The following is a 12,681-nucleotide window of genomic DNA, read 5'->3' as shown; positions in this document are numbered from 1 at the left end:
CGACCCGAATCCAGAAATCTAATTATGGGCTTGAAAAATGCTGGTCCAAATGTTATTGGGGTCGACTCTAACCCACTCAAGTAACATTTAGGTCACTTTTGGGCTACCATTTTTGCTGGATATTGGACTTAATGGAGCTGACCCGAGTGTTTACTTATATATATTTTTATATAAAATATATATTCTAAGTACCTTTCAAATAATGTCACTTAGCCTAATAAAAATCATTTTTTTTTTACTTAATAAAAACTCCAACCGAATCCTAAGCCGAACTCGAGGACCTGACTCGTTGACAAATAGGAATGTGAATGAATCAGATTTTGTCCGATATCTGACAGAATTATATTCTGTTATATTGCATTTGGTAAGCTAAAACCATATTAGAATATAAACGGATGGGGATCGGTTTGCATGTAAAAGAGCAGATCTGGTATGAGCTTTTCACCGTCCGAATTAAGTTTAGCCACCATCAGATTAATGGGATATAGTATTGGATATGAATGCTTTGAACTTCACCGAGGACATGGCATTGGATAGAAAATGATTGGAGGAGGAGGATTCATGTGGAAGACCCAGAATGATTTTCTTTTTTTGGTTCATATCTCCGACCCCAATTGTTTTGGGATGAAGGCGTAGTTGTTGTTGTTGTAGTATTGGATGCATCTGATTCAAATCCCAACCCTTAGTGGTAAAGGGTGGAGGGGAAGCACCACTACAATAGGTCGGGATGACCAGATCCGTAAATTCATGTTGCACGGGTAAGAATGGACCAAAACAAAAGTTTTGCATGTATAAGAGGAAAAAAAAGAGGGATTGGATCGATGTTTGGGTTCCTAAAACATCAATGAGTCTGAACTGGAAAGGTCCGAATTCTATCTGAATACATATCGGGTTCCTTACAAAGTCCATATCCAGAACGTTGCATCGGATTCGGTTCGGAGGTCCCATCCACTTGACAAGACAACCTCCACCGCTCGACGACTGAAGTCAAACACCAAAATCGTCTCATGCTTGAGCATTAAATAAGGTTTTACCGGGAAAAAGATACCCTGTAGAAAACCACGTCACCTGGGATCAGTTACCGAGTGACGCGTGGCACTCCGTAAGCGTAATCAAAATCGCGAAAAGAAAAAGGGAAAACAATGAAGGCGCAAAAAGAAAAAGAGGCAAGAGTACTGGAGCGGGACCCACAGTTAAACCCCGAAAAAGAGCACTCCGGTCAATTCTAACCGCGGTTAATCCCCGCTTATAAATAGTGGTCTTTTGACTCCCACACTCTCTGGCGCTCACCCATTTCAAAGTCCCTCTCTCTCTCTCTCTCTGAGAAGGTACAAGATTTTTTTCCGGTGGCAATGAGGGCCTGAGGAGCCTAACTATCCGACGAGTTGGAGATGACGGTGTTCGCGCACTCTTCCGTCGGGTTACTTGCCGGAAAACAGGTGTTTCCGGTCGATTACGAGTCGGAGGTGTCGCAGAGGCTGGTGGACGCCTGCCTCTCCGGGGACGTCAAAGGCGCGCTCGAATGCGTCGCCGATCCCTTCGTCGACGTCAACTTTGTGGGGGCGGTCTGCCTGAGGGCTCGCCGGGCCGAGGTCGTGCTCCGGGAGGAGGCGCCCGACGAGGTGGTGGCGGAGAGCGAGGAGTTGAAGACGGATGCCACGCCGCTCTTCCTCGCCGCCCACGCCGGTAACCTGACGCTCGTCCGGAAGCTCCTGGTGAGGGCCCTCTCTCTCTCTCTCTCTCTCTGGGCAATCGGAAGCTCCTGTTTCTTCTCGTCGTTATTTGCTCTGTTGATTTTGCTTCTTCTTCTCATCGATACTTGATTTGTTGCGTTTGCATCATCATCATTATCGTTCCCGTCGTTGTCATCATCTTCTTCTTCTTCGCATTTGCTTTGTTTGATCCTTTGATGTTGCCGTGGTTCGAGCGTAGTGGATTTATTGAGTAGCGATGGCGATTTAGCCCTAATTTTCGGAAGCCTAGGTTTTCTCTTCATATTTCCTGCTCGATCAAACGGGCGTTATAGATCCGTGGGATAGTTTTAATGGTTTGGCCTAACTTCTGGAACTGTGGCCTTCTGATTTGCCTATTTCCTTTCGGAGGAGATGCTCTGCGATCTTCTCGTTCGTCGTCTTCTTGTTGCTTTCAGCATTGCATGGTGTGTATTCCAGACTTTTGGCTAAGAACAAGTGTGTTAAAGACTTGAGCCCTGACGTTTTTCTTCCTTAGACCTTATTGGGATCATAGCAAGAAAGATGAAAATCGCGTTCGATTTTTTTTTTCTTTTTTCTTAATAAGCATTTGTTTCTATTGCGCTTTATTTTGGAAAGTAACGTGAAAAATAGGAAGTAACAAAGCAAGTAAACAAAAAAAAGGGGAAAAGAATTTAATGTGTCTCTCAGTCAAATCTGCAGTATTTTCACCGTGCGTTGATTATCGTGATTTTTTAGGATTTTCTTTAGAAACTCGCAATTTTATCGTGAGTTGGCTACAACTATCGCGACCTGTTGAAAACATCGCGATTGTCCTTAGAAAGTCGGTAAAATTTGTAAATGTAGTCCTTTTTTCGGAAATTGTAGTCGATTCCCTTCTTCCTCTTTCGAAAAGTAGATTTGCTATTTTTCCTTCTGCCTCTTCTTTTCAGTAGAATTTGCAAATTTCGTCTGGTTTACTGAAAGTCTTTGATCTTGCGTCCGTTCTTTTGAGGGGAAGAAGCTTTTCCTATCATATTAATCTTCTTCTTCCTAGCTATGACAAGCTTTTCCTATCAAAGTCTGCAAATGTAGTGGGAAGACGCAGGCTCAGGAATTTCCTATTTCGCTAAGGATATTTTCGCCATTTAGATGAGTCATGCTCCCGTACAAGGCCTGGGGAAAATAATAATATTAGACGTTTCATATTGTGATTTCACCGATTTTGGTAGTTCGTTCGCCTTATGATTTTTGAAAATGCCCAGTGTATTCTCAGGACTTGTGAATTATTGCATATTTTGATCCGTCATGGTTGAGGAAGTGGTAGGACAGAGGTCGTATTGGAAACTGGCAGGGATGCATTCAACTTGTTTCATTGAAAAGTATGATTGATACTTCTTCTTGTACGGAAACCGTCCGTGCGATTTAGAAATTTGAACGGTTTGATTTTTCTCTGTTCGTTGTTTATGTTTCTGCCAGGACCCGCACGAGCTCCCCGCCGGAGCTCCATGATCCGCATTTCATGTGATGATGATCTTGGTACTCTCTTCTGCCAGAGTAGACAGTAAATAGAACACGGGGCTCATCCGAGCACTGCTCTTCCCGCTATTGACCATATGGGCAAAATCGTGGGAGGTCTGATCCGGACACGAGAGAGCGACGGAAATACTTGTGGTTGTGGCGCGCTCTCTCAGGTCAATTACGTCATTATCTTATTTGGTGGTGGGTATCTCATCTTGGTCAAAAGTAGGGAAGTCCGCCGATTACCGGCCATCTACGTGTCATACGAAAATAGAACACCCAGACTACCCCTATCAGGTGATAAAGGGTATTTTGGTCATTTAACATTACTTGTGGAAGCATAAGTCTGCTCCGTCCACCGTGGTGGTTTTTTTGGGTCATTTTACATTGCGCCAGGTTGGCCTCAGGAAATTTTCTTCTGTTTTGCCATTTCCTCCACCGTGGCTTGCCTTCTGCAGGAGCACGTGAAACGAAATTCCTTTATCTATCTATACTGCCAGTGAAAAAAATGCAAAAACGCTGGAAACAGCATTTTTTACTTTTTTTTTTTAGGCTTTAGCAGTCAAAAACCTTCGTTAAAGACGTTAAAATACTCAAAAAATGCCTTTTATCATTTTTTTTAGCTTTTTTGCGCTGCCCGTCCATCACGCTTGAGTCCGCTGGTGATTGCGCACCTACCACTTTATATATATGGGGTTCTTTTGGTAAAGTATTTTGCGTCTGCGAGGATGGTCAAAATTCGTATTGGTTTTTGCTATTGGGTTATTTGCCACCTTTCTTTTCTAGTTTGGAAATAATGGGTGTAAATGAGCCACTGAAACTGTAACCGCGTTAGCACGCGGTTGTCGAAACTTGGCGTGACCATTGTTTTTCCCAAGGGAAGATGGCGATGGTTGCCTACCTGTCTTGTCCTTTTTCGATAGCTGCACTGTTGCAGCCATTCACCGGCGTCATTTAAGTAGCGTAGCGTAGCGTAGCGTCACAGGGTCTTGGCAATGGGGTGGTTTTTCCAAGGAATATTACTTGCCATTTCCATCGAATTAGGTGTTTGGGAAAGTGACATATACCAGTGTGGATGTCGGCGTGATGCAGATTGCATCGTTTCAACGATTTGATGGTTGCTATGACCAAGACAAAAAGTCTCTCAAGTAACATCAAGAGAGCTATTTGCTTAGAACTTATTGAGATGGGGTACGCCAAGTATGGGACTGCTGGGTGTGGGCTTTGTTGCACGACTGGCTTTTCTGTTGGCCCACCAGGGTCATGTTGAGCTGTTGGACTTTGGATGGTGAAAAGATCACCCTCTGGGGATAGGGCCTGTCGGTTGTGGGGCCCAAGGCCTGATGGAGGGTAATCAGGTGCTTAATGCACAAATATTTGTGCAACGATCCGGACTTCTTTGGATGGTATGTAGTATGTACCTTCCACCCAAAATCAGTGCCCCAGGTGTCATTTTCCGCTCATGGTTGTCGTCGTCTCCTTTTTCTTCCCTTAACATTGATGTGTCCCCGTCAACTATTTCAATTCTATTGAATTGCAGTGTTACCGCTTGATAAAAGGAAATCAAGAGCAGCTTCTGTTGCTGGACGTATTTTTCTTCCGTCGAACATTATTAATGTGTCCCTTTCAACTATTTCAAATTATTCATTTGCACTGTCACCCCTTGGTGATTAAGACCTGCTGCTATTGCTGGACATATTGCATCCTCGCTACACCTGTGATTCCTCTTGTTTTTTTGGGTATGGTATAAATGCGTCTCACAGACATCCTCTTGGGATGTATCAATTTTGTAAAACTTACGGTGAAAGTACATTCTAGCATCACCCATTCTCTTTCATCTGCCTCTCTCCTGTTTGGCTGGGAGTAGCACTCTCTGTTTTCTTGTGGATTCTTCACTCTGCATCGAGTTCGTGACTTCATATGACACTTTCAGTACTTCTAGTTTTGAATTTTTTATTATGGCACTGTTCCTTGACACGCTGTATGGAGTTAATATCATGTCGTACAGATATACGTGTACGGTGGTTAAGAAGGAGCCATCTACCGTGCTTTTTTGTTCTTACCTGATGTGCTGAGGAAAGTATTTATCCGTATATCCTGAATTTTACCATACGTGAGAAATATTTACATAGATTATTTTTATTTCTTAACCTTTAATTTATGGATTTGTTTTTTTGTTGGTGAACCACGTGGTTGAAGCATTCTGTTGAAGGAAGGATAATACGCACCTTTTCTTATTACCATTGTGAAATCCATTCGAAAACTATGCCCTTTTCTGCGATTAGTTCTTCATAAATTTTGAGAGATGCCTCGTGGTAGAAAAAATGTCATACATACCCACCAGGATATTACATGGGAGAAATATTCTGTTTCGAATTCACTGTTGGTTGGCTTTTCATCAAGAATTGTATTTTTCAAACTTGTGGCATTGTTTTGGGAGGATATTACCTGGGCATTTATAGTAAACCTATATCTGTGAAAAGATTGAACCCCATCTTCATCAAGTAGTACTTTCTGATACAGGCAAATATTATTGTCTTTTCCTCTTTTCTATTCTTTTAGGGGTATAGTAACAGTAATAACATGACAACTCTAAATAATTGTTTTCAGTAATTTTAAGTTAAAGGTACATAGAGAACACACTAGCGAAATTTACTTGGAAATGAAAGAATCTGACATAATTGATGGAATGTGAAAGTCGGTTGACTGCCCTAACCATGCTGGAATATTTTTGTGATGTTAATCAACAAGGCAATATCTATCAGTACATGTACATAATGTAGCTTCCCCTTGTTTGTGGGACAATTTATTTGATCAAGTGTATTATCTTGGAAAATTTGATTTGGTAGAACTGTAGGTTGAATCTGAAAGGCATCATTCTAATAATTAAAAGTCAATGCAGTATATGTAATAAGCTGATCTTTCTGATCTCTCCAAGAAGCAAAGGCTTGCAATTTACCCAAATAACGTGATATGTTAAGAGGCCATTTGTTATGCAGCGGTGCTGCATGCTTAGCATCCATGTCACATAGGTGCGCGGATGCGGCACTTTAAAAAAACTTGCGTGTCCAGGGGTGTGGGGAAGGTATATATATATATATATATATATATATATATATATATATATATATATATATATATATATATATATATATATATATATATATATGGTTAGGGTTAACTGAATCTACTTTTGGACAGAAATGGATCTCAGTGTGGTTGACTTCACCTAACACAAAGGAAGTCATGTTCAAGTGTCGCACCTTCATGGGTGCGGGTGCGATGTGGGTGCAGTGTCCTGTTAGAAGAGTCTGTGTTACATAACTTAGCATGCACCTCCACTACCTCTGACCATCCATCTCAACATTTCTCGAGATGGATAATGCACCCATCTCGAGGAATGCCAAGATGGATGGTTGTCAGTCTGGTCACTGCATGCCCACCATACACTGATGCAGCATATACTGTGAAGTCTAATGTTAAATAGAGATCAATAAAAAAGCACCGTGTAAAGAGAATTGGAGATCACCCTTTTTGTGGACATGATAATTTGCGAATTTCTAAAAATACTCATGTTTATCTATTTATCTTTTCAGAATTATTTGCTGCTCTGGTGGAGCATGGTTCAATTATTTATCATCAGAGCAGCTTTTGTTTGAAGGTGGGGATGAAAGGTGGAGGGATCCACCTGCACTGTGAGTCAGTTGGTCGGGATAGTTGATGGGCTGGATAAAGGCTTGTTGTTAGCTCCACTTTTTTTTTCCTATGGTTAAGATCATCTAGAGTAAAATACGAGAATGTCTACTGGTTTTTCAGATTTTATTTCATTTAAAGATGAAAGGTACCGGTGGGGCCACTATACTGTGCTTTCTCTGTCTGGAATCAAGGTTCCATTACACTCTCCCACTTGTAAGCGCTCTCGGGCGCACAAACATTACCTAACACCAAACATTTTATCTTTGCACATTGGATACCGTTTATCCAACCCTAAGAACTAGATCAGATTATTTTCTTTAAAAAAAAAAAGAACTAGATCAGATTATGTAGATATTAATGATGATCTAGTTTATTTGATTTTGGAAATTCATGATTTGGATTTTTTTTATAGGCCACATGATTTGGATTTTAATATCGACTTTAGGGGAGAATTAAGTTAATGTAATTTGGACTGCTGCCTTATTATTTTCTGAAGTTATCTTAAGTTGGATGATGACATTAATAGGTACTAAATGGGCTCTATGAAAATCTGTATGTTTGCCTTTACTCTCTCTCTCCATATATATATATATATATATATATGTGTGTGTGTGTGTGTGTGTGTGTGTGTGATAATTTTATCCACGTGGCTGGGTTATATTTTCTTATGCATGTGTGTATTTGCAATTGTGCAATACGACAGAGTGTCGGTGCTGATGTGAATCAGAAGGTATTCAGAGGGTTTGCATCAACAGCTGCTGTTAGGGAGGGCCACACAGAGATATTGGAGATATTGTTGAAGACAGGTGCTTCCCAGCCAGCCTGTGAAGAGGCCCTGTTGGAGGCCTGTAGCCATGGCCGTGCAAAGCTTGCTGAGCTGTTGATGGCATCTGATATGATCAGGCCTGATGTTGCAGTTCATTCGTTAGTTACTGCCAGTTGCAGAGGGTTCACTGACGTCGTTGCCACTCTCATCAAGGTAAAACATATGTTAGAAATTCACTGCTCAGTGTTAATGAGTATGTGGGGCCGTCGAAGAGTTTGATCACATCCAATGGACTGTGGTCAACTCTAGACCTTGATCTGGGTCAGGCTGGTTTTGTGAAACCAGATCTAGGCTTGATCCAGGTGGGAAATTTCTGATCTAGAGCTATCTGGTTTTTATTAGTTGGAATTTTTGACCGGACATGCTTAGTTCCTACACTGAACTTAAGCTGTTTTGATGGGGGCTCATTTCTCTGGTTCATGCATTTTGCAAGTCTTTCTATTGTCTCAACTCCTTGAGTTTTTGTTGATGTTTTCTTCCCAAATAGTAACGATCTGGTGGTAGCTCCTCGGTCATATAAACTGATCATGATTACTTTGCTAAGCTTCAAAGTGCTTCTCAGATGTCTAGAATTTCTTTTACCTGCTTGGTCATTCTAGGAATTCAATTTTTGCCTCGTTAAGAGGCACCTAATTTGGTGATTTGATGGGCAGTTTTTTCTTAATACACATACAAGAATGTGCTTTGGCTAGAGCTTCTTTCCCAATGTTTATTTGACTACACACACACACAAATGGTCACTTGAATTTCTTTTTCGATGTCTCTAGGAGGCAATGTACACCAGTTTCTTTTTTTTTTCTGCGACACGACTTTGTGTTCCTATACAATCCATATATTTTGTCGACATCCACCCAGAAAGTTAGGCAACCGACTAAGCATGTCTGCTAGGTCAGAATTGCCTGTGCTTTTATTGGATGATGTGAGACCACCAACTACGGGGGTCATTTGATTTGGCATTCAGAACATACATAGGCTACATAGCTTGGTGTGTATCACGGCTGGCTTTCCGTGTTTGCATGCTTGACATGTGTTTTATGCTTTGCTTCCTGTTTATGTATGTTAATCTGTTTGTAAAATGTCTGTGTGTGTTCCAACTTCCAAGGGCGTGGCAGGGCCCCTCCGCTGTGCCAATCACCCATCCATTAATCTCAGATCGACGTGTTTGTTAGGAGACAGCCACTGGATCATTTGCCAACTTTATTTGCTTGAGCTAATGCGAAATTTGGCAAGGAAATGGATGACAGACTTTGTCTTGGCTGATCTACTAGAGCTGGATCAGTGTGAGCTGAGTTCAAGGATACTAAGCTGGCTCGAGGCTTTGGATATCTGTCATGACTGAGTTTGTTTGGGTTAATTAGAAACCGATTGGGTTTGTGTTTCATGATTTACGAACGGGTAGGATCAACATTACTCGAATGATGTAACCAGAGGGTTTATCTAAGAAGATGCTGTTTAATTCTTGTTTCAGTGCGGGGTGGATGCCAACGCAGTGGACAGAGTACTCCTTCGTTCATCCAAGCCTGCTGTGCACACCAACGTTGATTGTACAGCCCTTGTTGCAGCTATCGTGAGTAAGCAGGTAGCTGTAGTGAGGCGGTTGTTGCAGGTATTTAAGGACCAAAACCCACTGCTTTTCTAATTTTGCCACCCAGTCAGAGTCAGGATCACCTTAATGTGCCAATGCTTGTGCATGATGTGTAGTAGTCCGTCTTTATTTTCCATCATCGTTTTCAACTGGTTTTTGAATTTTGAATAGCACACAGTAAATTCATGTATACTGTGTTTTTACCAACATACCCTCTATTCATCTTAGTGGTTAAAGAGGGAGTGGTCCATACATCTCATGTATGGTCCCATCTGGCCCGGTTCAGACTGCATGGGTCTTATCTGTTGCATTTATTCACAATTTTGCTCAGGTCCATCCATTGGCATCCCTGCTTTGTTTAAAAGCCTATTGGGATTGAGCTTGCGCCCAAATTGACAAACAGATGATGGGTCTGTGTCCTTGCTCAAGCATGAGAACATATGGGTTGGGTCAAGCAAGCACCTTATCCCCTTTCCTGAAAGGGCGTTTTGAGAGAGCTTCATCTAGTCATCGAAATCTCAGCTGGTTTACTTGGTCAGACCTGTAGTTTTAGTTGATCTGATATGGATCTGAGATCAACCTATTCAAATGGTTAATGTTGTTGGGTGGATCAAGTCTATTCAAATCTGCCAATTTCCAGAATGAGTCATATGACTCCTGTGCTCAGACTGAAAGGAGTCTGAGCCTAACTTTGTCTCCATGCTCAACTTTCCTGAAAATGTTAGTTTAGTGGGCCTAACAGATAGGACCTATCTGGTGCAAACCTAACCTGCCTGCCAAGTGACTAAAGCCAGCCTGGGCAACATCTGCACGTCTTGGCACGAATTTTCCTTTCCTTTTTGTTGAATAAACTCCAGTCATTTTTTTTAACCATTGCCCTGAATTTATTCTTCTTTCGAAAGGGTAAAGGAGTTGGGGTTGTGTTCCCAACAGTTTCTTCAGAAACTTTACAGTTTTACATCTTAGGACCATGATGCATTTATTTTGCACCTTTAGTGGGTGTCATGGATTCTCCACCGTATTTAGCACAAACTCTTTTTGTCAGAGTAAAGTTGAATATAATGGATGTTACCTACTGTAAATTAACAGTTTTCACTTGGGCCTGCAGTTGCATTTCTAGTGATTGGGTAAAGGAGTTGGGGTTGTGTTCCCAACAGTTTCTTCAGAAACTTTACAGTTTTACATCTTAGGAGCATGATGCATTTATTTTGCACCTTTAGTGGGTGTCATGAATTCTCCACCGTATTTAGCACAAACTCTTTTTGTCAGAGTAAAGTTGAAGATAATGGATATTACCTACTGTAAATTAACAGTTTTCACTTGGGCCTGCAACTGCATTTGTAGTGATTTGGTTTCATTTGCTTTGCTCCTCAGGCTGGAGTTAGAACCAACTGCAAGGTCAGGCTTGGAGCATGGTCGTGGGATTCGGTTGCAGGTGAAGAATTCCGAGTTGGTGCAGGCTTGGCAGAAGCATACGGCCCAGCCTGGTGTGCAGTTGAGTACTTTGAATCCACTGGCACCATCCTACAATTGCTTCTGCAACACCACCCGTCAACCATCAGCAGCTTGTACCAGGGGAGAACCCTGCTTTTCCATGCCATCCTTTGCTCCAATCTACGTGCTGTCGATGTGCTTCTAGCCTCGGGTGCAGACCTTGAGTTTGTAGCAAGGTCAAAGTCAGGCCATGAATTTAGGCCTATTCACTTGGCAGCTAGGCTCGGGAGCACAGCAATCCTCAAGTGCCTTATAACGTCGAAGTGTGACTTGAATTCCCGTACAGACTCCGGCGAGACACCACTCATGGTTTGTGCTCGAGCCAAGCAGGAGGAGTGTCTGCAGGTTCTCATCTCATCTGGTGCCGACTTAGCACTCGTGAATGCTGCCGGGCAATCTGCTGCTGCCATTGCAGAGTTGAATAACTGGACCTCATGTTTCAACAGAGTGCTGCTTGACATGATCCATTCTGGGAAGAAGATCACATCAGGCAATACCTATGTCTTTTCACCGCTACTTTTTGTAGCTCGCTGTGGAGATGTTGATGCACTGAAAATACTGATAAAGCAGCCTGAGACCAATATAAATGAACAGAGCAGAGATGGGTTCTCTGCTGTCATGCTTGCAGCCGTTGAAGGCCACGTTGATACCTTCCGCATGCTTGTGTTTGCTGGTGCTGATGTGAAGCTCCGGAACAATGCTGGAGACTCTGCAATGTCTTTGGCAGAATTGCATAAGAATAGGGACATGTTTGAGAAGGTGATGCTTGAGTATGCACTAGAGAGAGGCACCCGGACTGGAGGATTCCATGCACTTCACTGTGCAGCCAGGCGTGGGGACTATGATGCCACATTGCAGCTTCTGATGGTACGCGGCAGTGATGATGTGAACATGGTTGATCCTGAGGGGTACACCCCGCTCATGCTCGCAGCTCGTGAACAACATTTGCGCCTCTGTGAATTGCTGATAACTCATGGTGCAGATTGCGAGGTTGTAAATGAAAGAGGCGAGTCTGCATTAATTCTTGCGAGGAGGAATGGTACTAATAGTAAGGATGTTGAGGATGTGATACTGGATGAACTTGCACGCAAGCTTGTTCTTAGGGGCGAGAGGGTAAGGAAGCATGTTAGGAAAGGCCGGGGAAAGCCACATACCAAGGAACTGCAGATGGTGGCAGTTGAAGGGGTGTTGAGATGGGGGAGGTCGGGGAGAAGGAATGTAGTCTGTAAGGAGGCTCTAGCAGGTCCAAGTGACACCTTCAGAAAGAACCGGCGAAGGAGAGGGGATGCAGATGACCCTGGGGTGTTCCGAATCTTGACCACCAAGAATAGAGAGGTGCATTTCGTGTGCGCAGATGGTGAGAGTTCAGAGCTATGGGCCCGAGGGATCAAACTCATCACGCAGGAAGCATCTGGAACTGCAAATGGTGGTCATTCAAAACTCATGAAGTGAGGAGGGTGCTGATGCCGCAATGCTCTCTCTCTCTATTGTACAGGAGGGTGTATTTGGGTTGTACTTCATCTCGAAGCATGTTTTTCTGCCTTTTTCTCTTTCGATGTAAAATTTTGAATGAAGAGTGGTCGATATAGCAAGTGGTACTGGGTTTGGAATGTGTATTGCTGTAGAATTTGTGAAAAAAACACCTTTTGTTTTTCTTGTCTTCATACCCTCCAATGCCTCGTCAGTTTCAGTTGAACTTGATCTCAAAGTGCTTTTTCCTCCAGAAAAAAAATCCAAAAAGAACTTCATTGTGGCCTGAATCTGGAACCCAAATTCAGGTTGGATTCAGAGGAGTGCCTGGGATCCAGATGGGAGAAAACATATATAGCCATCATTGAGTGCAGTTAGTCTTATAATAATGGTTCATA

The 12,681-nt window shown here is 42.6% G+C and overlaps 1 protein-coding gene across 1 annotated transcript; it reads left to right on the top strand.

Annotated features, from left to right (window-relative positions):
* The first annotated feature begins 1,391 nt into the window (after positions 1-1,391).
* LOC149829866 (uncharacterized) lies at positions 1,392-12,476 on the top strand. Its single transcript, XM_090015319.1, has 4 exons — positions 1,392-1,715; positions 7,612-7,887; positions 9,203-9,340; positions 10,694-12,476. The coding sequence occupies exons 1-4, from the start codon at positions 1,392-1,394 to the stop codon at positions 12,263-12,265; spliced, it is 2,310 nt and encodes a 769-aa protein (XP_089871445.1). The 3' UTR covers positions 12,266-12,476.
* Positions 12,477-12,681: the final 205 nt, after the last annotated feature.

The sequence above is a fragment of the Nuphar pumila genome, chromosome 8, assembly GCF_984573655.1.
Source record: "Nuphar pumila chromosome 8, dmNupPumi1.hap1.1, whole genome shotgun sequence".
NCBI classification, from domain to species: Eukaryota; Viridiplantae; Streptophyta; class Magnoliopsida; order Nymphaeales; family Nymphaeaceae; genus Nuphar; species Nuphar pumila.
This window is presented reverse-complemented; position numbering and strand designations above follow the sequence as displayed.

What these genes read in the sequence shown, in the direction of transcription:
- LOC149829866 (XM_090015319.1), top strand. Translation starts at nt 1,392, where the DNA reads ATGACGGTGTTCGCGCACTCTTCCGTCGGGTTACTTGCCGGAAAACAG. An exon ending in CGCTCGTCCGGAAGCTCCTG is followed by an intron (nt 1,716 to 7,611) that starts GTGAGGGCCCTC and finishes GCAATACGACAG; the next exon opens with AGTGTCGGTGCTGATGTGAA. An exon ending in TCGTTGCCACTCTCATCAAG is followed by an intron (nt 7,888 to 9,202) that starts GTAAAACATATG and finishes TTCTTGTTTCAG; the next exon opens with TGCGGGGTGGATGCCAACGC.